This window comes from Chiloscyllium plagiosum, unplaced genomic scaffold (assembly GCF_037043375.1).
Source record: "Chiloscyllium plagiosum isolate Xiang-an unplaced genomic scaffold, Cpla_swu_hap1 HiC_scaffold_5, whole genome shotgun sequence".
NCBI lineage: Eukaryota > Metazoa > Chordata > Chondrichthyes > Orectolobiformes > Hemiscylliidae > Chiloscyllium > Chiloscyllium plagiosum.
The window spans coordinates 118,520,471-118,543,516 of record NW_028270143.1 but is presented as its reverse complement, the minus strand read 5'-3'; the positions used below and the strand labels follow the sequence as shown (position 1 = coordinate 118,543,516).

General features: G+C 41.3%; 1 protein-coding gene across 2 annotated transcripts in view; it reads left to right on the top strand.

Annotated features, from left to right (window-relative positions):
• wdr48a (WD repeat domain 48a) overlaps positions 1–19,052 on the top strand; it is a 128,529-nt gene extending 109,477 nt beyond the window's left edge. For both annotated transcript variants that reach the window (XM_043690779.2, XM_043690778.2), the window contains exons 14-19: positions 7,029–7,124; positions 9,659–9,764; positions 10,132–10,219; positions 11,902–11,978; positions 16,004–16,196; positions 17,749–19,052. In XM_043690779.2, coding sequence (XP_043546714.2) covers positions 7,029–7,124; positions 9,659–9,764; positions 10,132–10,219; positions 11,902–11,978; positions 16,004–16,196; positions 17,749–17,844 — 656 coding nt within the window. In that variant the 3' untranslated portion in view covers positions 17,845–19,052. The remainder of the gene's footprint in view (positions 1–7,028; positions 7,125–9,658; positions 9,765–10,131; positions 10,220–11,901; positions 11,979–16,003; positions 16,197–17,748) is intronic.
• Positions 19,053–23,046: the final 3,994 nt, after the last annotated feature.

Here is a 23,046-nt window from a genome sequence, read left to right as displayed (position 1 = left end):
CCTTCACAAAGCCATGCTGGCTATCTCTAATCAAGCTATGGTCTTCCAAATAATCATGAATCCTCTCCAATATTTTGTCCACCACTGACATAAGACTGACTGGTCTGTAATTCCAGGATTATTGCTATCCCCTTTGTTGATCAAGGGAATAATATTTGCCACCCTCCAATCATCTGACATTACTCCAGTGGACAGTGAGGATGCAAAGATCATCACCAAAGGCATCACCAATCTCTTCCCTCGCTTCCTGTAGTAATGTAGGGTATATCCTGTCTGGCCCAGGGGATTTGTTTATCCTTGTGTTTTTCAAAATTTTCAGCACATCTTCCTTCCTCATATCAGCCTGTTTCATGCTGTCCCAGAAACGTCAAGGTCCCTTTCAGTAGTGAATACTGAAGCAAAGTATTCATTAAGGACCTCCCCTGCCAACTCTGACTCCAGGGGCAAGATCCCCTCCACTATGCTTGATTGGCCCTACCCTCACTCTGACCATCCTCTTGTTCCTCACATAAGTGTAGAACGCCTTAGGGTTTTCCTTAATCCCACACACTAAAGCTTTTTCATGCCCCCTCTTAGCTGTCCAAACTCCATTCTTCAGTACCTTCGTGGCTACTTTGTAACCCTCTAAAGCCCTGTCTGATTCTTGCCTCCTCAACCTGAAGTAAGCTTTCTTCTTCCTCTTGACTAGATGTTCCACATCCCTTGTCACCAAAGGAATGCTTCAACCTACCATCTCTTCCTTGCCTCAGTAGGACAAACCTGTCCAGCACTATCAGCAAGTGCTTCCTAAACTACCACCACATTTCTGTCGTGCATTTCCCTGAGAACATCTGTTCCCAATTTAGGCAACCCAGTTCCTGCCTAAAAACACTGTAATTCCCCCACCCCCAAATAAATACTTTCCCATACCTTCTGCTTCAATCCCTCTCCATGAGTATAGTAAAGGTCAGGGAGTTGTGATCACTATGACTGAAATGCTCTCCTACTGCAAATCTGACGCCTGGATGGTTCGTTGCCAAGCACAAAATCCAAAATGGCCTCCCCTCTAGTCAGCCTAACTACATATTGCAACCCTTCCTGGACACACCTGACAAAAATTGCTTCATCCACTAAGGAGGTTCCAATCAATATCAGGGAAGTTGAAGTCATCCATGACAACAACCCTGTTACTTCTGCACCTTTCCAAATTGTGCTTCCCAATCTGCTCCTCTGCCTCTCTGTTATTGGTGGGGGTGGGGCGAGGGGGGAGGTGCACTGTAGAAAACTCCCAATAAAATGACTGCCTCTTTCCTGTTTCTGACATCTACCTTACTGACTGTAAACAAACCTATTGCTATTCATTGGATGTGGGTAGCACTGGCAAAGGTGCATTAATTACCCATATAAAATAAGACAGAACTGTAGGTGCTCGAAATCTGGGGAAAAAAAAGCAGATATTGCTGGAGAAACTCAGATGGTCTGGCAGCATTGTGCAGAGAAAGCAGAGTTATCATTTCAAGTCCAGTGATCGATCTTCAGAACAGTTGTAAAGATTGTTCACTGAACTCAAAATGTTAAAACTGCTTTCTCTCTGCAGATGCTGCCAGACCTCCTGAATTTATCCAACAGTTTGTTTTTGCATTTAATTATCCTTCCCTGGTTTTTCAAAGGAATTTGGTTATGCAGTTGTCATTTGGAAGTGTCGCAATTTCTGTCATAGTGCTATAAGAAATTGTAACAAGAATAGGCCATCTGGCCCTTTGAGCCTGCTCCACCATTCAGTGAGATCATAGGTGAGCTTTTTGTGGACTCAGTCCACTTACCCACCTGCTCACCATAACCCTTAATTCCTTGACTGTTCAAAAATCTTTTTATCTTTGCCTTAAAAACATTCAACGAGGTAGCCTCAACTGTTTCACTGGGTAGGGAATTTCACAGATGTTCATCAATTGTTATTAGTAATTCTTAGCTTGGTAATGAACTACCCTACATAGATACTACATGTGGAGGGCATATGGCACAATGGCATTGTTGCTGGCCTAATAATCTAATGATGACAATTAAACCGCTGTCAGTTTACACAAAAACCCATCTCATTCACTAATGTGCTTTATGATGGAAAATAGCTTTCCTTACCTGGTTCAGGCCTACATGTAATTCCAGACGCTCAGCAATGCAGCTGACTCATGAGTACCCTCTGAAGTGGTTGACCAAGCCATTCTGCTGTATCAAACCGAATAGTCTCAAAAAAAAGAATGAAACCAGATGAACTTGATATTGACCTAGGCACCAGAAATGACAACAGCAAACTCAGCCCTGTATCCCTAAAGAATTTGTCCTTAGCAGTAACTGGAGTCTATGCAAAAATTGAGATAGCAATCTCAAAGACAAGTCAAGAAACAGTCTGATATTGTCTATCGGGTATAATTCCCCAATTATCACTGTCCTAGGTAGTAACAGTACCATCCCTAGGTATGTCGTGGTCCAGTGCAGGTCAGACCTAGCATAGGTGATGGCACACAGTCTGGAGGGAGGTGCTCAGGGAATTCTTGATCTCATACTCATCAGTGTGTGTACTACAGATGTACCTTCCATGACAGTATTGGTAATGGAACCCACTGCCCAGTCGTGGTGGAGTCAAAGATCCATTTTCACAGCAAGATACCCTGCATCATTTTTGTGTGGTACTACCAGTGTACTAATGGAATGAACTTTGAACAGATCTGGCATGACCTGGCACTGTGGGCCATCAGCAGCAGAATTGTATTCCTACACTGCCATTAACATCAAGCAAAGGCAAGACCCTGGTTCAATGAAGATTGCAGGAGGGCATGCTGCACTGGGTACACCTAAAAGTAAGAAACCAACCTGGTGAAACCATAGCACAGAATTAATTGTATGCCAAGCCTGATTGGCAACAAGTGATAGACAGTAAGAGATTTCACAACCAACGGATCAGATCTAAGCATTGGAGTCCTGTATCCAGTCATGACTGGTGGTCAAGAATTAACTCTGTAAGAGGACGCTTCACAAATATCCCTACTGTCAATGGTAGAGGCAAAAGATCAGGCTCGAGTGACTGCAGTAATCTTGGGTCAGAGATGCTGAGTGGATGATTCCTTCTGCCTCCTCTAGAGGTCTCCAGCATCTTACATGCTTGTTCTTAGCAATTCAATTCACTCCATCTAACGTGAAGGAATAGCTAGAGGCACTGCATACTATGTGCCCACCCAGAGTACATTATGCAATGGGGCCTGCCAACATTCCAGCAATAATACTGAAGACTTGTGCTCCAGAACTTATCGCATCACCAGCCAAGCTGTTCCAATATAACTACGACACTGTATCCACCTGAACCTGAGTAATATTGCCCAGGTTTGGCATATGCACAAAAATCTAACTTGGCCAATTACCTCCTGAATCATTTGCTGTCTATGAGCAAAGTGATGGAAGAGGCCTTTAAACAGTGCTACCAACTAGAGCCCGCTTAGCAACAACCTATCCACTGATGCGGAGTATTCAGCACTTGACCTCATTACAGCCTTGGTTCAAACGTGGACAAAAGAGCTGAATTCCAGACGTAAGGGTGATTGACCTTGACATAAGGTCCCATTTGACTGAGTGTGGTATCATTGAGCACAAGCAAAGCTAGAGTTACTGGTCATTAGGTGGAAAGCTCAGCTGGTTGGAGTCATACCTGGCACAACAGATGATTGTGATGTTTCAAGGTCTGTCCTCTCAACTTCAGGGCATGTCCACATGCAGCAAGACCTAGACAATATCCAGGCTTTGGCTGATAGTGGTAGACGATGTTTATGCCACACAGGTGTTAGGCAAAGCCATCTCCAACAAGAGACATTGCTGACATTCCCATTATCAACACCCTGTGGGATTAGCATTGACCAGAAACTCAACTGGATTGGCTATATAAATACAGTGGCTAAAGAGCAGGTCAGAGATTAGACTCACTACAGTGAGTACTTCCTGACTCTCCAAAGCCTGTCCACCATCTACAAGGCACAAGTCAGGAGTACTTGAGTACAGCTCCAACAATACTCTAGCTCAACAGCATCCAGAACAAAGCTGCTTAATTAGCATCACAATCAAAAATATGCATTTCCCTCAGCAGCAGTGTCTACCATCTTAAAGATACATTACTGAAATTCATTAAGGCGTTTGAGCACCATCTAAACCCACTGCTACTGTTTTAGAAGCAGAAGGACAGTAGATACATGGAAACACCAGTAGCTGCAAATTGCCCTCTGAGCCACTTTACATTCTGACTTAGAAATATACCACCTTTCCTTCACTGTTGGATCTGAATCCTGGAATCTTCGAACAGCATTCTGGGGATACCTAATCGAATGACCTACAACTCCTTGTCACCAAAGTATGAGCAATAAATGCTGGCTCAACCAGCAACACCTACATCTGAAGGATAAATAGCTACCATGCTCATGCCATTTTTTGATATCATGACAATCACTTTTCTATTGTGTACTGCTGTAGTCTCTTTTTACTCCTCCACAAACAGATGAAGTAGCAACTATAACCTGAGACATTTGAAATGCAATTTTAAATTTCAGAACCCTGATTTTTAAAATAAAAATGTTCTGCCATTCAGAGTAGACACTGAAATGAAAGGCTTTTTTCACACAAAGGGCTTAGGATGCAGATCATATTACTGCAAGTAGCTATTGAGGCCAAGCTACTAACAAGGGAATTGTATTGAAGGATGTGAGAGAAGAACATGAAAATAGGATTAAACTAAATCACTATTGTGTGGAACTGGGCCAAGAAGGCCACTTAAGCACTGAAACTTCAGCAGTTTAATGTAAGGGTATTGAAATGTTATTATTTCACTTGCGTGTAATGTTACTGAATATGAGCATCAAGAGTCTGGTGCTGGAAAAGCACAGCCGGTCAGGCAGCATCCTAGGAGCAGAAGAATCAACATTTTGGGGCATAAGCCCTTCATCAGGAATGAGGCTTGATCTGATCTCCAGCATCTGCAGTCCTCACTTTCTCCCTGTTACTGAAGGTAATATGAGCCTGACCAATTACAACCCTTCCAAACTGTCCAATAATCAAACTTTTCCAGCAACACATTTTCCGCAATAATCAAACCAGCCCACTAGAAAAAACCAATAGCACGATGGTGAAAATATTTCTGAATTGATCAGAGGTCTGGACTGATGTTCAACTCCCACTCTGAGCTGTACAATTTAAATACAGTGAATTGATTAAATCTGGACTAAAATGTTAGTGTCGTAAGTATTGATCATGAAACTGTTATAAAAACCCATCTGGTTTAGGAATGTCCTTAAGGGACAGAAATCTGCTGTTCTGATAATCATCTCAGAACGTGGGCAATTGGGGATAGGCAATAAATCATGGCCCTGCAAGTAGTATTGCATCATGAAAAAAGGATCTGAAAAAATGATATCTTTTTGATTTCTCATAGCTATAACTACTTTTATTTTGGGAGGTTCATTTGCAATAGCAATCAGTTTGGCCAAATAACCTGTTCCTAAATTAAAACCAAAAGAACTGCGGATGCTGTGAATCAGAAACAAAAACAGAAATTGCTGAAAAGCTCAGCAGGTCTGGCAGCATCTGTGGAGAGAAATCAGTTAACATTTCAGGCGGAGTGACCCATAGTTCTGAGGAAGAGTCACTTGATTTCTCTTCACAGGTGCTGCCAGACCTGCGGAGCTTTTCCAGCAATTTCTGTTTTTGTAGCCTGTTGGTATAATGTAAATTCCATGTACTGCTACACTTGTGGACAATAGGCATTTGTTTCCTGAGTGTCTTTATGAAGCTTTACAGATGATGCAATTCACCTTAACTACTTCTAAATTTTGAGTAAATTTTAAATAGTAAGAGATGTAATACAATTAGGGCAGACACAGTCCTGCTGGGAAAGTAGAGAGATGTGTTGCCTGCTCTTAGTCAGGTTTTTATCTCCACACTCTGCGAAACCAAATGTCATATGCATGGGAATTCTGAGAGTCAGCTAAGATGCAGAATTGCTAGAGATTGCACTTGCACCCAATCAATTCAATCTTTGGGATGCAAGTGAACCAGCTTTTCATAATATATACTAATGGCTTAGATGAAGGAGCAAGATTAGTGTCTCTTAAAATTGTGTTGTTTTCTACTATGGATCTAAGAAATACCAATCAAGTATCAATCTTATGGTGAGAGGCTGGGAACCGTGAAGGAACAAATAGAATAGAGATTCCATAGTTGCAAATAACTAGAAGTTAATGAATATGAACCATAAACAATCAAAAGGACTATCAGGTTTTACCCTTGCTTACAAGAGGATTGGAATGCAGAAGTGAGCACTTGATGTTTCACTTGTACAAAGCCTTGATCCAGCAAAGTCACCCTGTTCACATTGAAACATTGGATTTCGAGGAAAGTATATGGGTATTGGAAGAAGTGCAGACATTTCCCAGAATTATCCCATGACTTAAACAGTTAAATTCTAACCAATACTTGGAGAAACATAGTTGTAATTCATTGTTTAGAAGTTATCCCTAAATTGATGGATTTGAAGTGGTAACTGCAGAGGAACTATGGTAATCCAGAACAAGAAAACTATAAATTAGAAAACTAAATTAAAGCCCAGCCCTATTAAAGAGAAATTGGAAAGGCATTTTCACTCAAATGGCCATGGAAGACTAGAACTTGCTCTCCCAAAGGACTCAGCATGCTTTCTATGAAAGTTCATTTCAAATTCTCAAGACATGTGATTGTTGATTCCTACTCGGCTCGTCTCGTGTTTGGATCAGAGTTGGGTAAATAGAATTATGACACGGCTCCCTGTGAGGCTTTTCCATTATTTATGCATGGGAAAAGCATGTGTATTTAAGATACTGTTAAATTATCCCTCTCCTGGAAATCAGTTTGATCTATTCAGGTCCAGTACACTTTTAAATTCTGATTAAGATTTTAAATATCTAATTTATTCTTGTCTAACTGCTTGAAAATATTTTATTAGCCCTTTCATTTTGATTAAATTAATTGCTTCCATGCTACAGTTAACCTTGGAGGACTATTGCTGCAGGCTCTGTTGGAATATTGGCCAAGAACACACATCATTCCCATGGATGAAGAAGAAAATGAAATGAATATGGGTCAGTATTTTATATCAGGGTTGGTGTTGAGTATAAAGTAAAAATTGCATGCTCTCTTTCTCCTTTTTCCTGCCTGGACTCTATATGGTGCACGTCACTGGCAGCTTAGAGGGTGAGCAAACGTCTCTTATTTGTACTGATACAATTGAGCAACGTACATCTAGTACTCTGGATCAGGCTGCTTTCCAGTCGAGCCAAATGAACTGTGTTGAGAACCTGATACTGATAACTCAGTGCATCAAGCAAGCGATGGCCTAATGCTCTGTGTTGCTTGTTCAGCAATTCTGATTGTTGCCATTAAATGGCAATTGTATCCAGTTTAAATTTAAACAGTCATACTACTATCTTAAATAAAAGTATGCATTAAGAAAAGAAATGTGCTAAACAGTGAATTTCATCAGTTGTTGCCTGTGATGGAATTTCCGTAAACTGCCTCCATTTATAATTCTTTCCCAACCGAACACACACAGACTAATCAAACCCTTCTGACTGCAGCAGATGCATAAAGTGGAAACTTGTGATTAAAAAGAATATTGCACTTGAAAGCAGATTAATGCAGGCTGAATTGAAAGAACTTGCATTTATATTTGTAATAAGTAATGCTGTAATGAAGTATACAGAGATAAAGGACTATTCATTCCACATTATGCACCTCACAAGCAAGACGGGAGTGTAGCATTGTTTAGCATTACATTGAGGAGGAAGAGAGCATTAGTGATGAGCAGGAAATGAAAAAGTGGAGAAGATAGGCAGGAGGACAAAGACATAAACTGTTAGAGCTTGAGCAAAACTTTGACAACAGTTAAGTAAATATAAAGAACAAGCTAATTTATGATCCTCTCTTCAAAAGTAGAAATTGCATTAGAAAAAGATAAAAGGAAATGAGTCTTTTTATTTTAATATTTTTAACTCATTAGCTAGTAGTGATAGATCAGCTACCATTCTCCTGTGCCCCCCGCCCTCCAGTAGATGATATGGAATTCTGTATTTGAACCACATTAAATGGTTTCTATCAGTGATTTGTTTCTTCACTTGATTACAAGTTGCCTACATCATTCTTGCCCAGATTTCCATCAAAGGAACAGAACCATTATATTATGTTAAAATTTATTATTTTGAGTACTACAAAATTGCCCTAGTTCAGTAATTGACTGAGCATGCAGCACTGTTTGGGAATGAATTGGCTCTTTCTAGTAATGCAATATGTTCAAACTTAATTGTCCTTGCTCGTTACATTAGTGGTTGATATCAGTGCGATTAGTGAATCTGACACTAATTTTTCAAAGTTGATAAAGCATATGTGGCTTGAACAGTAACATTATATGCAAGGAAGCAATATCAGTTTGCACTGTATAGTAGGAGGAAGTCAGGAGTAGTAATGAAAATCCTGTTTTGCAATATGTTGCATTGTTATCCTGTTATATTTCTCTTTAAAGATTTTAAACTTTAAAACAAAAGACGATTTTTAATTTCTAATCAGCTACATTCCCAGAACAATTGACAGATGCTATCTCTGGCTTGCACTGGTATCTAGCCAACATGTCTCTTTATCCAGACTGCAGATACACTGCAAATATAGCTCAGTGAAAGTGACTGATCTGCAAGAAACTGCAGCTGCAATCACAGGCCTTTCCTTGCCCAAGTTAATTGTTCTGTTCTATTTCTACTTTCGAAGGCAAGTTAATGTCTTGGCTCATCCATTCTTTTTACTTAGCTGCTATCAAAGTATTTCTTTAAGCTCAATACTTACACTGGTGAATCAATAAGCAGCCTACATGAGACCGAGGGGCTTGGATAGAGTGGTTAGAGCAGGCATGTTCCCCTAGAGGCCCAGAGGACATGGATTTAAGGTGGTTGACAAAAGGATTAAAGAGGATGTGTAGGAAACCTTTTTCACCCAAAGGGGTTGTGTGTCCTAGAACTGAAACTGAAGCTCTAATCTGCAAGACTATGGATGAGGTACTGGAAAGTGGGATCAGAATGGGCTCACTGGCAAATTGCTGTGTGCCATGCCATTTCCGTAGTTCATGGCAGTGAACAGTGTGAAAGTGAGTGGCTTCATTCAGCCTGAACTGTGAATGCTGGGATGATGATGATGAAGCTGTAAGGAAGAGGCTGCACGTCAGGCAGGAAAGATGCTCCATGCTCCCAGACAGACAGACAAGAAGGCGAGGTATTCTCGGTCCTGTGCATGCACCATTCTACCACATGTGGCAGTTGAGGCCAGTAAGATGGGTGCATTTATACAAAGCTGGATGAGCACATAAGAACGGAATAGATGGACCTACTGGGAGGAGGTTCATGTGGAGCATTAACGCAGCCATAGATATTTGGTCCAACTGGCCTGACTTGGTGCTATGATTCTATTTAGAAATAAACTATTTCTGAGCAACTGAGGTTGTTTGTTTCAGCTGTTGAATTTCTCTCATCCAAAAATGGCATGTTTATTTTTAAAAATGGTTCTACATATACCAGAGAGCTAATTTTAAATTAATTTTATTTAAGAAAATTGTTAATTTTTTTTTTCATTTTAGTTAATGGAGAGCAAGAAAACCGAATCCAGAAGGGTAATGGTTATTTCCAAGTGCCACCACATACTCCAGTCATCTTTGGAGAAGCAGGTGGTCGCACTCTCTTCAGGTATTGTATGCTACCATTACTTCCCATATTGTTGTGGCCAATAACCATATAGACTATATGGTGGCTTCAGCATGTGTTCAGGAGAATATTAAGTACACAGCCTAAATCAATGCCGAATTATGTTACAACTGCTAAATAAACCTACAAAAGATTGAACATTAAAATCTGGCAGTGAAACTCGAGAAATTTTCAGTTTGCACTGCAGGTTCAATTTTAGTCAAAGGAACCATTTTGTTTCTTGACTAAATTTGTGAATTTTTGATTTTCAAAACTGGCCTCACCACATGAGCATTTTCCCCTTTTCACTGTGCCTATTCCCTAAACATTGAGCAAAGACAGAATAACTTTATTTTGTTGTTGTTTGCAGGCTATTGTGCCGTGATGCAGGAGGTGAAACTGAATCAATGCTTCTAAATGAAACTGTGCCTCAGTGGGTTATCGACATCACTGTAGACGTAAGTAACCTACACGATTCAATTCCCCCACTTCCACAGAAATGCTCTTAACATCTCAACATCAAACGTGTAGGGCATTTGTTTGATGTTTAAATCAATGTTACTACCCTTACTGCAATAACTTGTATCTAAAGAGTACCGTTAACACAATGAGATGTCCCACAGCTTTTCACAAGCATGTTATAAAGACAAAGTATGTCACAGGGTCACATAAGAAACAAAACCCTTGTCAAAAGGATAGGTTTTATGAAATGTCTTGGAGGGTAATGAGGAAAAGAGATGAAGAGTAATGTGCAAGGTAATCTGGGACCTACATGACTGAAAGCATGGTCACCAATGGTGGGGCATTTATAATGGGAATGCACCTGAGGCCAGAATTAGAGCAATACTATACATATTGTTTCATGATGCTCTTAATAAATTAACAGTGAATAATAAGTGACTTAATCCAAATTCATCGTGTTCACTAGCAGTATTGCTGAGCACAATGATAAAAAAATTAGAGCCCAGATTCTGAACTGGATAGTGGTGAGAAACAGCAACACTTCGGTTTTCTTTCAACCGTTCTTCCCATTGGTATTACATTATTGTAAGGATTGCTTAAGCTGAGATCCACCAGCTCCACATGAACTGGGATCATCTTGGCTTGTACAGTTCAATAGACCCTTTAAACCTCCCTGTCTTTCATCTTGAAATTGCACCCCCTCCCCTCCCCATTATTTTTCCTTCAACTACAAGGAACAGCTGTTTCCTATCTATCCTGAACATGCCCCTCATAATCTTACGTTTATCAATCAGATTTCCTCTCAACCTTCGCTGCGCTAAAGAAAGCAACTCTAGCTTATCCAGTCCATCTTCGGAGCTGAACTGCTCCATCCCAGGCAATGTCTTAGTGAATCTTCTCTGCGCCCCCTCCAGTGGACTGCTGCAGTTCAAAAAGACAACTCACCACCATCACCTCAAGAGTGACTAAGAATGGGCATTAAATGCTAGTCCAGCCAGTGACCCCCATGCTCCAGAAGTGGAAACATTTGCCTACCTTCCAGATAGGAGACATGAGACTAACCACCTTGTTAACCTCTGTTTATAAATTCCAACTTACCAAAGTGCTGCAGTATTGTTGCCATAGTGGTTTGCCAAGACCAGCTGTCGTCATCTCAAACTTCAGTCAACTTACCTCAGTGTCCCTTTTAAAAAGCCGATTAAAGTGAATTTTGGTCAGGTTTTTCAAGTTTCTTGCATCACTTGACTCTGATGTCATCTTGCTACTTCACCTGCCTTTCCTCATAGCAGTTGCATTCTGTGTGTGATTAAATACCTAGAATGGTGCCTTATGTGGCCATTTCTAAATTGCTTTTCCCCTTCCATTTACTTAAAGCAGATTTGCTTGAATTGGAGCCACATTTTCATTTTCCATTAAAAGTCAGATGATGCGGAATCTTTTGCACAGCAGCCAAGGTGAATGTGCTAGAAAATCTGGCTGCTGTTGACTTATCTGAATGGGAATCTCAAAAATAAAGCAGCGCTTTTTATTTAAACACAATAACTTGACTCAAATAGTTCTTACAAAATCATCTTGGCTTTGTGTTCCCCTTTTTGAGTTTCTCATTTCATGTTTCTTTGTCATTGTGACAGCTGTGACTTAACTGTGCCACTCTTAAGTTTTTCCATTCTTTTTGCAGAAAAACATGCCCAAATTCAACAAAATTCCATTCTACCTCCAGCCTCATTCCTCTTCGGGAGCAAAGACACTTAAAAAGTAAGTTGGCAGAATTAAAGAGTCTTCAGTACAAATTTCAGTTCCCCAAGTAAATAAATTGACCCTGCTTTGATGCTGAGAACAGCTGCCTTTTCTCTGGTTCACCTTTGGACATTTTGTTCTTTGGCTCTGAGTTTGATCAGTGGGAATATACAAATGAAGTTTTAAGATTGTTGAATTTCTGAACTGGACATTGTGCTTAAGTTATCAAGGCGGTGAATTTTGTAAAGTGATACTCTAGTAGTAGAACATCTTTTGTTTAAAGAAGAGTTGAACTTAATCCTATTTGATTTATTCTTTTGGTATTTAAGGTGGTTGGGAAAACTGTTCACAGAAGCTAAACTGTCAGTATTAACTGCAAATTTTTTCCACTTCAAAGTGTTTGCTTAATATCACTGAGCTGTGTGTTCTGGAGTTACTCCGCTGATTTCAGAAGAGCGTTCAGGCATACCTGGACCTGACTGAGGTCTACAAAATTTAGAGGCTAGGGTGGATTGGAATAAATATCCCTCTTTGGTAGAAAGGTCAATAACTAGGAGGTGTAGACTTAAAATAAGAAGCAGGATGTTAATACGGGAGTTGAGGAAAGGGTTTCTCACCCAAGAGGCTGCTGAGTATCTGGGACTCACTATCTAAAAGGTAGAGGCAGGAGCTCTCAACATAAAAGAAGTGTTTAAATGAGCACTTGAAATGTCATAGCACATAAAGTTATCAGACATGTGCTGGAAAACAAGATTCAAATACATAGGTGCTTTCTGACCAGCACGACATGATGGGCTGAAAGGCCTGTTGATGTGTTGTAAAACTCTATGACTTTGTTACTCTCCAAGAACAAACCTGTCAAGCAATGCCATGAAGCCTTGAAGGATCTTCAAAATGGCCAACCGGAGAGAGGAGTAAACCATGAGGTTTATCCATTCGGTATGTGGATAACCATTCTCTCACGATACTTTCCCCATTATCAATCCCTTTGAACCCCCAATCTAACATTCTTCCCTGTTCTGTCTTTGAAAATGACAGGGATGATTGAGAATCGTTTTTAATAGATAATACATCTCCAAAAGAAGGTAGGACAAGAGGCAAGAGGAAGTATATTAGTCCTGTTATCTTAGTCTCTGGTAGTTTACCCGTAAACTTCAAAATGTGTCTGAATTGCTGCCCAAATGCATAACCCAGTGTCAGAGGATAAAAGCCCCTATTGTCTGCTATTCAGTCTAATAAAGGCAAACTTCTGCCCCAGAAAGAGCAAAGGCAAAATGAACTATAATGATCTTCTGTCTGTGATGTGATTGCTGCCATTAATTAATATCCAGCTGTGCGAGTTGAGTTCTTGACTGGTTCTGCACATGCTGTTACCGTCTGCTTTGATTTACAAGAAGTCTTTGTAGGTCTGCCAAAGGAATGTAAGAACTTGAAGCAGACCATTCAGATCACTGTACGTACTTTGTTGTTTTGTTAATCCTTGTGTCTCTTCAATTAATTCTGATTTGCTCCCCCTTCTTTCCCAAGCAAAGCCACTCATGTCAATTGGTCCAGCACTAGCTGGGCTAGTGCCTTTCACGTTCCCACAGTCCAATTTTGAGTGATTTGGTTTTCTGGGCTCGCTCCAGTATAAGTTCCACTTCCACCATATGTTTTTTCATAGGATGTGGTCATTGCTAACAAGACCTTTATTTATTGCCCAAACTTGATTGCCCTGAGAAGGCAGTGTTGAGCTTTCTCCAAACTGCTGGCTGTTTTACAAACAAATAGCTCAGCAGAGCTTGGCTGAGGAGGATAAAGAGTGAATCACACGCACGTTAAATCCACGTAAAAGACTTGTGATGGCCGCAGTGTATTTTAACCGTACAGAATTTCCTAGATGGACAATGCCTGGAGAAGAATGTTCGTTTGTGAGTGCTTGCCAGCAACTATTTTAATTTGATATATCTGCAAATGTTCCAGGTAAATTCAAGCTGCTAATTCTGATCCAATGCAGCTCAAAGCACTCCTGTGCTGTGATATTTCTCTTGTAAATCTAATACTAATCCCAAGGACAAAATGTTCTCAATAATTGGGTTCTTTGTGTTGAGCTCAGAAAATACAGACCGTGCTTTGCCAAGTTCCACCTAGAAGGAGCAGCAGCAGTTCACAAAAACAATCACAGTTATGTCCCCTCTTTTTTTTTTAATTTGAATTCCTGATCGAATGATGTGGTTTAAGATTTGCAAACCAATCATTTTAAGCTCCTAAAATCCTGATCTGATGCAAAAACTATTGGCCAACTTGATTCTGCATTTGCGTACAGTACCATGGCATCTTGACTTACTGTAATTGTGCAGGGCCTTCACCTGGAATATTGTTTGCAGTTTTGGTCTCCTGCCTGGAGAAGAATGTTCTGGCTATGGAGACAACAAAGATTTACTAGACTGATTTGTGGGATAGCAGCACTGACCTATTCACTGGAGTTTAAAAACGTGATAGAATTCATAAATCCTATAACATTCTCACAGGACTAGATAGGGTGAATATAGGAAGGATGTTCCCAATGACCAGGGAGTCCAGAACCAGGGTCACAATCTGAGGATATTGGGTAGGTCCTTTAGGACTGGAAGGAGAAACTATTTTGTCCAGAGACTGATGAGCCTGTGGAATTCTCTGCCACAGGAAGTAGTTGAGGCTAAAACTGAATGTCTTCAAGAAGAAGCTAGATATGGTTGTTCGGGGGAAAGCAATCAAAGGGTATGGGGAGAAAGAGGGAACAGGATACTGAGTTGGATGATCAACCGTGATCATATTGAATGGTAACGCAGATTAGAAAAGCTGAATGGCCCTTTCCTGCACCTATTCTGTACATCTTTATGTATTTGCTGTGCACTATAAATGAGAGCGACTCTAGAAAGTGAGTGCTTATTCTGCGTTTGTTTTTTTTTTAAAAAAATGCTTTCTTTATCATTTGATATCCAAAACTTGAATAATTGTTCTGCAGACCATAGCACTCAATGCAAAAATATGACAATTTAAAATAAAATTAAATGATGATTTCAAATTTGAATGGAGGTTTATTGGACCCAGGGCCTAAGTTATTAAAGTTTTTTCTTGCTGGCATGATTGCCTTTTAAGAAAAATAACACTTGTAGGTTCAAGTGCCACTATACTCCAGAGAGATCGGCACTAAATTCTCCAAGCCAGCAGTCCTGTCTAGTGCAGCACTGCGGGAGGGCTGCTCAGTCGGCGGGCCAGCACTGCGGGAGGGTTGCGCAGTCGGCGGGCCAGCACTGCGGGAGGGTTGCGCAGTCGGCGGGCCAGCACTGCGGGAGGGCTGCGCTGTCAGCGGGCCAGCACTGCGGGGGGGCTGCGCAGTCGGTGGGTCAGCACTGCGGGAGGGCTGCGCAGTCGGCGGTGCCAGCACTGCGGGAGGGCTGCGCCGTCGGCGGTGCCAGCACTGCGGGAGGGCTGCGCCGTCGGCGGTGCCAGCACTGCGGGAGGGCTGCGCAGTCGGCGGTGCCAGCACTGCGGGAGGGCTGCGCAGTCGGCGGTGCCAGCACTGCGGGAGGGCTGCGCAGTCGGCAGTGCCAGCTTTCAGAAAAGATTTTAGTGGCATCCTGTCTGCTTTCTAAGGTGTATGTAAATTATCCTGTGGAACTATCTTAGAAAAGAGTAGTGTTTTTTTTTTCTCTCTCCCCAGGTGCCCTGAACAATATTTATCCCTCAATCACCATCCCAAAAAGAGACCCTCTATATTATCATATTGCAGTTTGTGGAAGCTTGCTGAGCACAGATTGGCTGCTCTGTTTCAACGGTGACTGCATTTCCGAGTACTTATTGGCCGTGTGTAGCCCTTTGGGATGTCCAGATATTCTTACGTACTATTTTAATGTAATTTTTCTAAGATGCCAACAAGTCTGCTGTTAAATTAGTTTGAACTTTGACTTTTAACACATGAGCTTTTTTGTCCTTTCATTTGATTTATGAATACATTAATCAGTATTCAGCGATCAGTTGCAATCATGTATAACAACATCCACCTCTGAACAATTTTCCAGAGATCGTTTGTCAGCTAGTGACATGCTACAAGTTCGAAAAGTGATGGAGCATGTTTACGAGAAGATCATCAACCTAGACAATGAATCACAAACAACTAGCTCCTCAAACAATGAGAAACCTGGGGAGCAGGACAAAGAAGAAGACATTGCTGTGCTGGCAGAGGAGAAGATTGAGTTACTTTGTCAGGATCAGGTAAGCCTGTTCCCTTATTTGTCTCTGTTAACCTCAGAAGGTCTAGTAGTTGTGGACTTACTAATCTGTTGTAGCATTTCTGCTTCAAGAGTTTCTAGGCTCAAGAGTCACTTTAGATAATTGAACACATAATGTTGACAGATACTTGAAGGCAATGTTGAGGGAGTGCTGCATTTTTATTTTGGAGTGGTGTCTAGTGTTCATTAGCAAGAGGTTAAATCAAGGTCCCCAGGTGGTTTTAAAAGATACTATGGCACTCTTCTAAGAAAACATTCAGAGTTACAGAACATAAAACAGTGTAGCACAGCAAGATGTTGTGCTGAACATGACATCAAATCAAACCAATCCCTTCTGGCGGCCCTTCACCACATTGCATAATCATATGCTTATCTAAAGGTCCCTTAAATGTCCCAATTTATCTGCCTCCACCACCACCCTGGCAGCGTGTTCCAGACTCCTACCACTCTGTTTTAAAAAAAAATCTGCTCCTCATGTCTCCTTTGAACTTTCCCTTTTCACCTTAAATGCATGCCTCCTAGTATTAGACATTTTCAACTATGGGAGGAAAGATTCTGACCGCCAACCCTATCTATGCATCTTGTAATTTTATAGACTTCTCTCTCTGCTGCTCTAGAGAAAACAATCCAAGTTTTTCTAGCCTTTCATATTGTTCATGCCCTGTCATGCAAGCAGCATCCTGGTAAACCTTTTCTGCATCCTCTCCAAAGCCTCCACATCCTTCTAATAAAACCCCCATAGATACTGACACACTCGCCTGGGCCACCTGTAGATATCAACACACTCCCCGAGACCCTGCCTGTAAATACCAAAACACTCGCCAGGACCCCCTGTAAATCCCAACACGCTCCCTGGGACCACCTGTAAAAACTGAAACAACATGGGACACCCCATAAATGCTGACACACTCCGCGGGATGCCTCCGTAAATACCCACACACACCCCGAGACACCCTTGTAATTACTGACACACTTCCCTGGGAACTAGTATAAATACCAATACTCACCCCGTGAGCCCCCTATGGTGACCAGAATTTAATGCAATAGCAGTTCCAGTACCATGGCCGGGATAAATCCTCAAGCCAACCACTCCATCAAAGTGAGTGCTGTATTGTCAAAGGTGCTGAGCTGTGATTCAGGAATTCCATTTGCTTGCTTTTGTGGATCAAATGGAAATGAAAGACTTCGGACCAAATCTTGGCAGAATATTAGCCACTTTTCTATCACCAAAAAAGACAGATCAACCTGTTAATGAGATGTGGCATAGAATGTTCACCATGTTACCTCGTAAGTCTTTACCTGTCAAAATTATTTTATTATATAAAGTCCATGAAGATGTTTCTTGACAAAACTGTTGCCTAAAAACCCATACAATTGTTTGCTCAGAAGAGGTTGCGCGCAAACAGCCAGCTGAAGATGGTTCCACATTGATCATCCTACCCTGTTATGTAGTTTAATTTGTTTGGTAATTCTCATCACGTTAACATCCTCAAATGTTTTGATTCTCGTACTATTTAAATTTAACCCCCTCCCAGGTGCTGGATCCAAACATGGACCTGCGGACAGTCAAACATTTCATCTGGAAGAGTGGAGGAGACCTGACACTTCACTATCGGCAGAAGTCGACGTGATGTTTAATCGGAAATGGCAGAGTGTTTTGACTCAGAGGCCAATAGTCTCATTGCGAACTTTCTTGTCGGCGCCTAATCTCATTTACCTGTAAAGGGTTAGAAAAGCGGAGTGCTCCACGCACTGCTCTGCGTTAGACCCAGCTCACTGACCGATTTTAGTCCAGTATGGATAAAAGCGTCAAATTCTATGGAAAGATCTACTGCTACACAATATAGGAAGATTGCAGAATGTAAATTGAATTTAATCCCAGTGCACTGTCTTGATTTGAATGGGCAGGTTGGAGATTACTGTAGCTTTTATAGTATGGTGGGGAAGACACTGCCCAGTGTACAAAGCATAGATAAATGATCCAGATAATGGACGTAACTGATTCATCAGTAGGTGTCCTTTATTTGCTTCTAACACATTGCCTACCCAGCACCATTTCCTGCATGGGCACCACACTAGCTATTGCTGTCACCTTACTATGTGATGTTATCCATCACTGCAAATTCTTCTTTCCATACATTCCAGATGTTTTCTTGTTAGATGTCGTTTTAATGCCACTAATTTTGTTGGCTCATTTGGGAAGTGAGGTGTGCACGTGGAATTACAAGGCAGTGTGCAAAGACCAGATTCATTGCTGCTGTTGAACTTAATGTCACCAGTCGTTAAATGTGCTTGTTACTTGTGAACTATGCCCCAGATTGACTGTTCCTGCACCTTGTAATCTGTTATTTTGTTAAATTCAGCTAGTGGTGCTACATTTGTCAAAAGTTAATCTTTTGATGTGTCAGAGCAGGGGACTTTGTACAACTGCTATATTTGGGAAAAACTAAAAATAGATAGGACACGAGGGCACAAGTTCCCAGTTAACAGGACAGGTTTATGACAGATGCCAGTATATATTTCTTTGCGTTGGAATGATCACAGCTCAAATTGATTGAAGTCAAGCAATTGCACTTAGTTTTATGATATGATTGATATTATTAGAGGAGAAAGGTCCAGTGGGCTGCAAGTCATCTTGATCCAAGACCAATCTTGAGATGTTTGTTGTAAATAAGATTTTTTTTTTTATTCAACCGACTATTAACAGACAAGATTTTTAAAAGGATTTTTTAAGAAAAAGCTTTGAGACTTTGTAGTTGATTGCAAAACTAACTCCTTTTGGATGGTCCAGTTCCAGAGTTGAAACATGAAGGCTGGAATAAAGTAATATTTAACTCGATGTGGTACTTTCAATCTAATACACTGGATATACACAAAACAGACCGGATAACCTTGTGATGTTTTGTCACAGAACTTCAGTGTATATTTTATGTTGTAAATTATACTTGAGTTCCAGGCCTTTCCAATTTGAGAAATCCAGTTTTAACTGATGTTAAAAGTAATGAACAGTTAATAAGCTCATTCCGCAGAGGTATGTTATTGCTAGTTTTAAGCAATGGTCCATTTGGAGCCAGTGTGATTTTCTTGTAGCCTTCCTCTATCCATTGACCTATGCACACCAACTAATTTCATGCTGAGACCGGAGGTTGTACCAGAATGTGTGTCAAAGAAAAGTTTTTTTTGTGCTGATGTTAGAGGAAGTAAAATCACCACGAATTCAGAAAGGTCAGTTCTGAAGAAGAGTCCCTGGATTCTGGGGCGACACAGTGGCCTAGTGGTTAACATTGCTGCCTCACAATGCCAGGGCCCTGGGTTTGATTACACCCTCAGGCCACTGTGCAAACTCTACAGAGACATTCTCCCTGTGTCTGTAGGGTTTCCTCTGGGTGCGCCGGTTTCCTCCCACTGTCTAAAGGTGTGCAGCTTAAGTGGATTGGTCGTGGGAAATGTAGGGTCACATGGCTAGGGATGGGTCTGGGAGAGATGCACCGTGGGCACGTTGGTGTGGACTCAACGGGCCGAATGGCCTGCTTCCACATTGTGGGGCTTCTATAGATTCTATGCCCCAAAATGTTAACTCTGACTTCTCTTCACAGATTCCGCCAGATCTGAGTTTTTCTCGCACTTTGTAATTTCCGGAATCCACAGTTCTATTGGTTTGTTTTTGACAAGTTTGGAGATATGCAAGCAGCTTGAGGCTTTGACAACTCTGTTTTGAACTGAGGCTTTTTCTGTGGACAACAGTGATCGGCTGCACTACCTCAAACAAACAGCTGGGGAGAAATATTTAACTCTCAACCAACCTCATATTGCTCAACGTTTTATGTGACTGAGTGTAGGACTTTGCAGGAAATATGGGCTACTGTATTTTTACACCTGTCTACGTTTTTACATCTATCTATATCTGTCTTCCTTAGCTATAAAGTGGGGCTTTTTTTCTCAATTTTATTGCCTTCTAACACCCAAAAGTGTTTACAGTTTATTGATGTCCATGAATCAGAATTTTTTTAGGATTCTTGTCCTTATTATAATGCGCTCTACCATTAATGGAAGAAGAACTGTTTATTGGATGTGAAAGTGTCTTTAGTTCCCACATAATTCTGTTTTAAAAAATAGAATTCTTCAAGTTATTTTAAATATTGGAATACTTTTTAATTCATTCCAGGGTACCTGTTGATGTAGGAAGAACACCCTCACCACAATCTGCAGCATTATGGTCCAGCATATCCCCCACTCCACCATTAACATCGAGCCAAGGGATCAGCCCTGGTTCAATGAAGAATGCAGGAGGCCACACCAAGCACAGCATTAGGGATACCTAGTACTGAGGTGAAAGTGAGGTCTGCAGATGCTGGAGATCAGAGCTGGAAATGTGTTGCTTGAAAAGCGCAGCAGGTCAGGCAGCATCCAGGGAACAGGAGAATCGACGTTTCGGGCATAAGCCCTTCTTCAGGAGGGCTTCTGAAGAAGGGCTTATGCCCGAAACGTCGATTCTCCTGTTCCCTGGATGCTGCCTGACCTGCTGCGCTTTTCCAGCAACACATTTCCAGCTCTAGTACTGAGGTGTCAATCTGGTGAAGCTGCAAAGTAGGACTATTTGTGTGCCAAACAGTATGAGCAGCAAGGAGTGGTCATGGTTGAGTGATCCCACAACCAATAGATCAGATCTAAACTCTGCAGTCCTGCCACATCCAGATGTGAATGGTAGTGGACAAATAAACAACTCATTAACGGTAGAGGAGGCTACACAAATATCCAAACCTCAATGATGTGGAAGCTCAGCACACCAGTGCAAAAAGCAGGGCTGAAGTATTTCAACAGACTTCAGCCAGACGTGGATGACCCGTCTCATCTCCTCCAGAGGTTTTCCATGTTCAGCCAATTTGATTCACTCCATATGATGCCAAGAAACAGTTGAAGGTACTGGGTACCTCTAAGGCTCAGAGTACTGCCAATATTTCAGCATTAATACTGAAGACTCGTCCAGAACTTGCTGCTCCCCTAGCCAAGCTGGACCAGTACAGCTACAACTCTGGCATCTATTTCTCAGGTATGTCCTGCACACAAAATTAGAACAAATTCAACAAAAAGCCAGTTACCGTCCCATCAGTCTACTCTCGATCATCAGTAAAGTGATGGAAGGTGTCATCAATAGTGCTATCAAGCAGCACCTGCTCAGCAATAACCTACTCCATGATTCCCAGACTGGGTTCCACCAGGACCACTCAGCTCCAGACAGCATTACAGCCTTGGTTCAAACATGGACAAAAAGAGCTGATTTCAGAGGTGGGGTGAGAGTGATGGCACTCGACATCAAGGCTGCATTTGATCAAGTGCAGCATCAAGGAGGCAACCTGGAACCAATGAAAATCAGGGGCAAAACTTCGATAACTACTGTTGGAGCCATGCCTAGTACTAAGGAAAATGGTCATGGTTATTGGAGATCAGTCACCTCAGCTCCAGGGATATGTCTGCAGGGGTTCCTCAATAGTTTTCTAATTGACCTGTTGAGAGACATTGCAACACACTTCTAGAGCAAGTGGGGCTTGAGCACAGGCTTCTTTACTCCCAGGTATGGATACTACCACTGCACCAGAGGAGTCTGTGTGCTAGGTTCTGCCACTGTGCTGTTATGTATGGAGGGATCAGGGAGTGGTGGATGCAGGTACAGTTTCAACGTTTAAAAGACCTTTGGATGAATTCAAGAATAGGAAAGGTTTAGAGGAATATGGGCCATGCATAGGCAGGTGGGACTAGTTTAGTTTGGAAACATGGTCAGTGTGGACTAGTTGGACCAAAGGGTCTGTTTCCATTCTGTATGACTGTATATGATGGAGAAGGATTATCATGTTCCAAAAGGGGATAGTGTGATTGAGAGAGAACCAAACTAGCCTGTACTGGCATTTATGCTTCCCCCTTATGCACCTTCGTACCCAACTTCCCAAAGTTTCCCAAATCCCTCTTGCTTGTCCAGCTTATCCTTAAATCCATCCATTGGCTTCACCCACTACACTCCTGAGCATTGATATTTCTTTGATATCCTTATAGGATTTTTTGGTGGATGCCTTGTATTGATTGTTTCTAGTTTTACTGTCTCCCAAAAGACAGTAGCTATAATGGCCTGTGTAATGAAGTAGGCCAGACCACTCAAAACATTCTTAAGCATTCAGCCACACCGTATTCCCTCTGACATCTCTATCAAAGTCTTTCATTATTTTAAAGGTGTCTGGGTCACCCTTCCAACATTTTCTGAGAGAAAATACCACAAGCCTTTCTACCCTTTCCTGATATACATACCATATATTTCTAATATCATCCTTATAAATCCCAGCACCCTCTCAATGACCTGTTATATCTATTTTATAATATGGTAAGTAGAACTTCCATTCAGTAGACTTAAGGGTGAACTTTAATGATGGTCAATGCAGTTTTTACAATAACTTCACTACTTTTCACTTCAGCATTTAGAGTTAATGATGTTCCCTTCAATAAAAGCAAAATATGGCAGATGCTGGAAATCTGAAACAAACATTGAGGTTGCTGAAGAAACTGCCAGGTCTGGTAGTATCTGTGGAGAAAGAAGCAATATTTCAAGTCCAACGTGCCACCTCTTCAGAACCTAGATGTTCCCTAATAACTACTTTCCTCATGTATAGTGGCGATCATAAGTTTGGAAGTTCTTCTGAAGAATGGTTTAGATTTTCAAAGAAGCATTTAGATGGTTTAGACAGAAATTCAGATTCAGCAGCAATCTCACATTCTTCAATGAAGAGCAACAGACAACTTTTATTTTAAAAAAAAAAACCTGTGTTAGCAGGACAGGAAAGTACCCC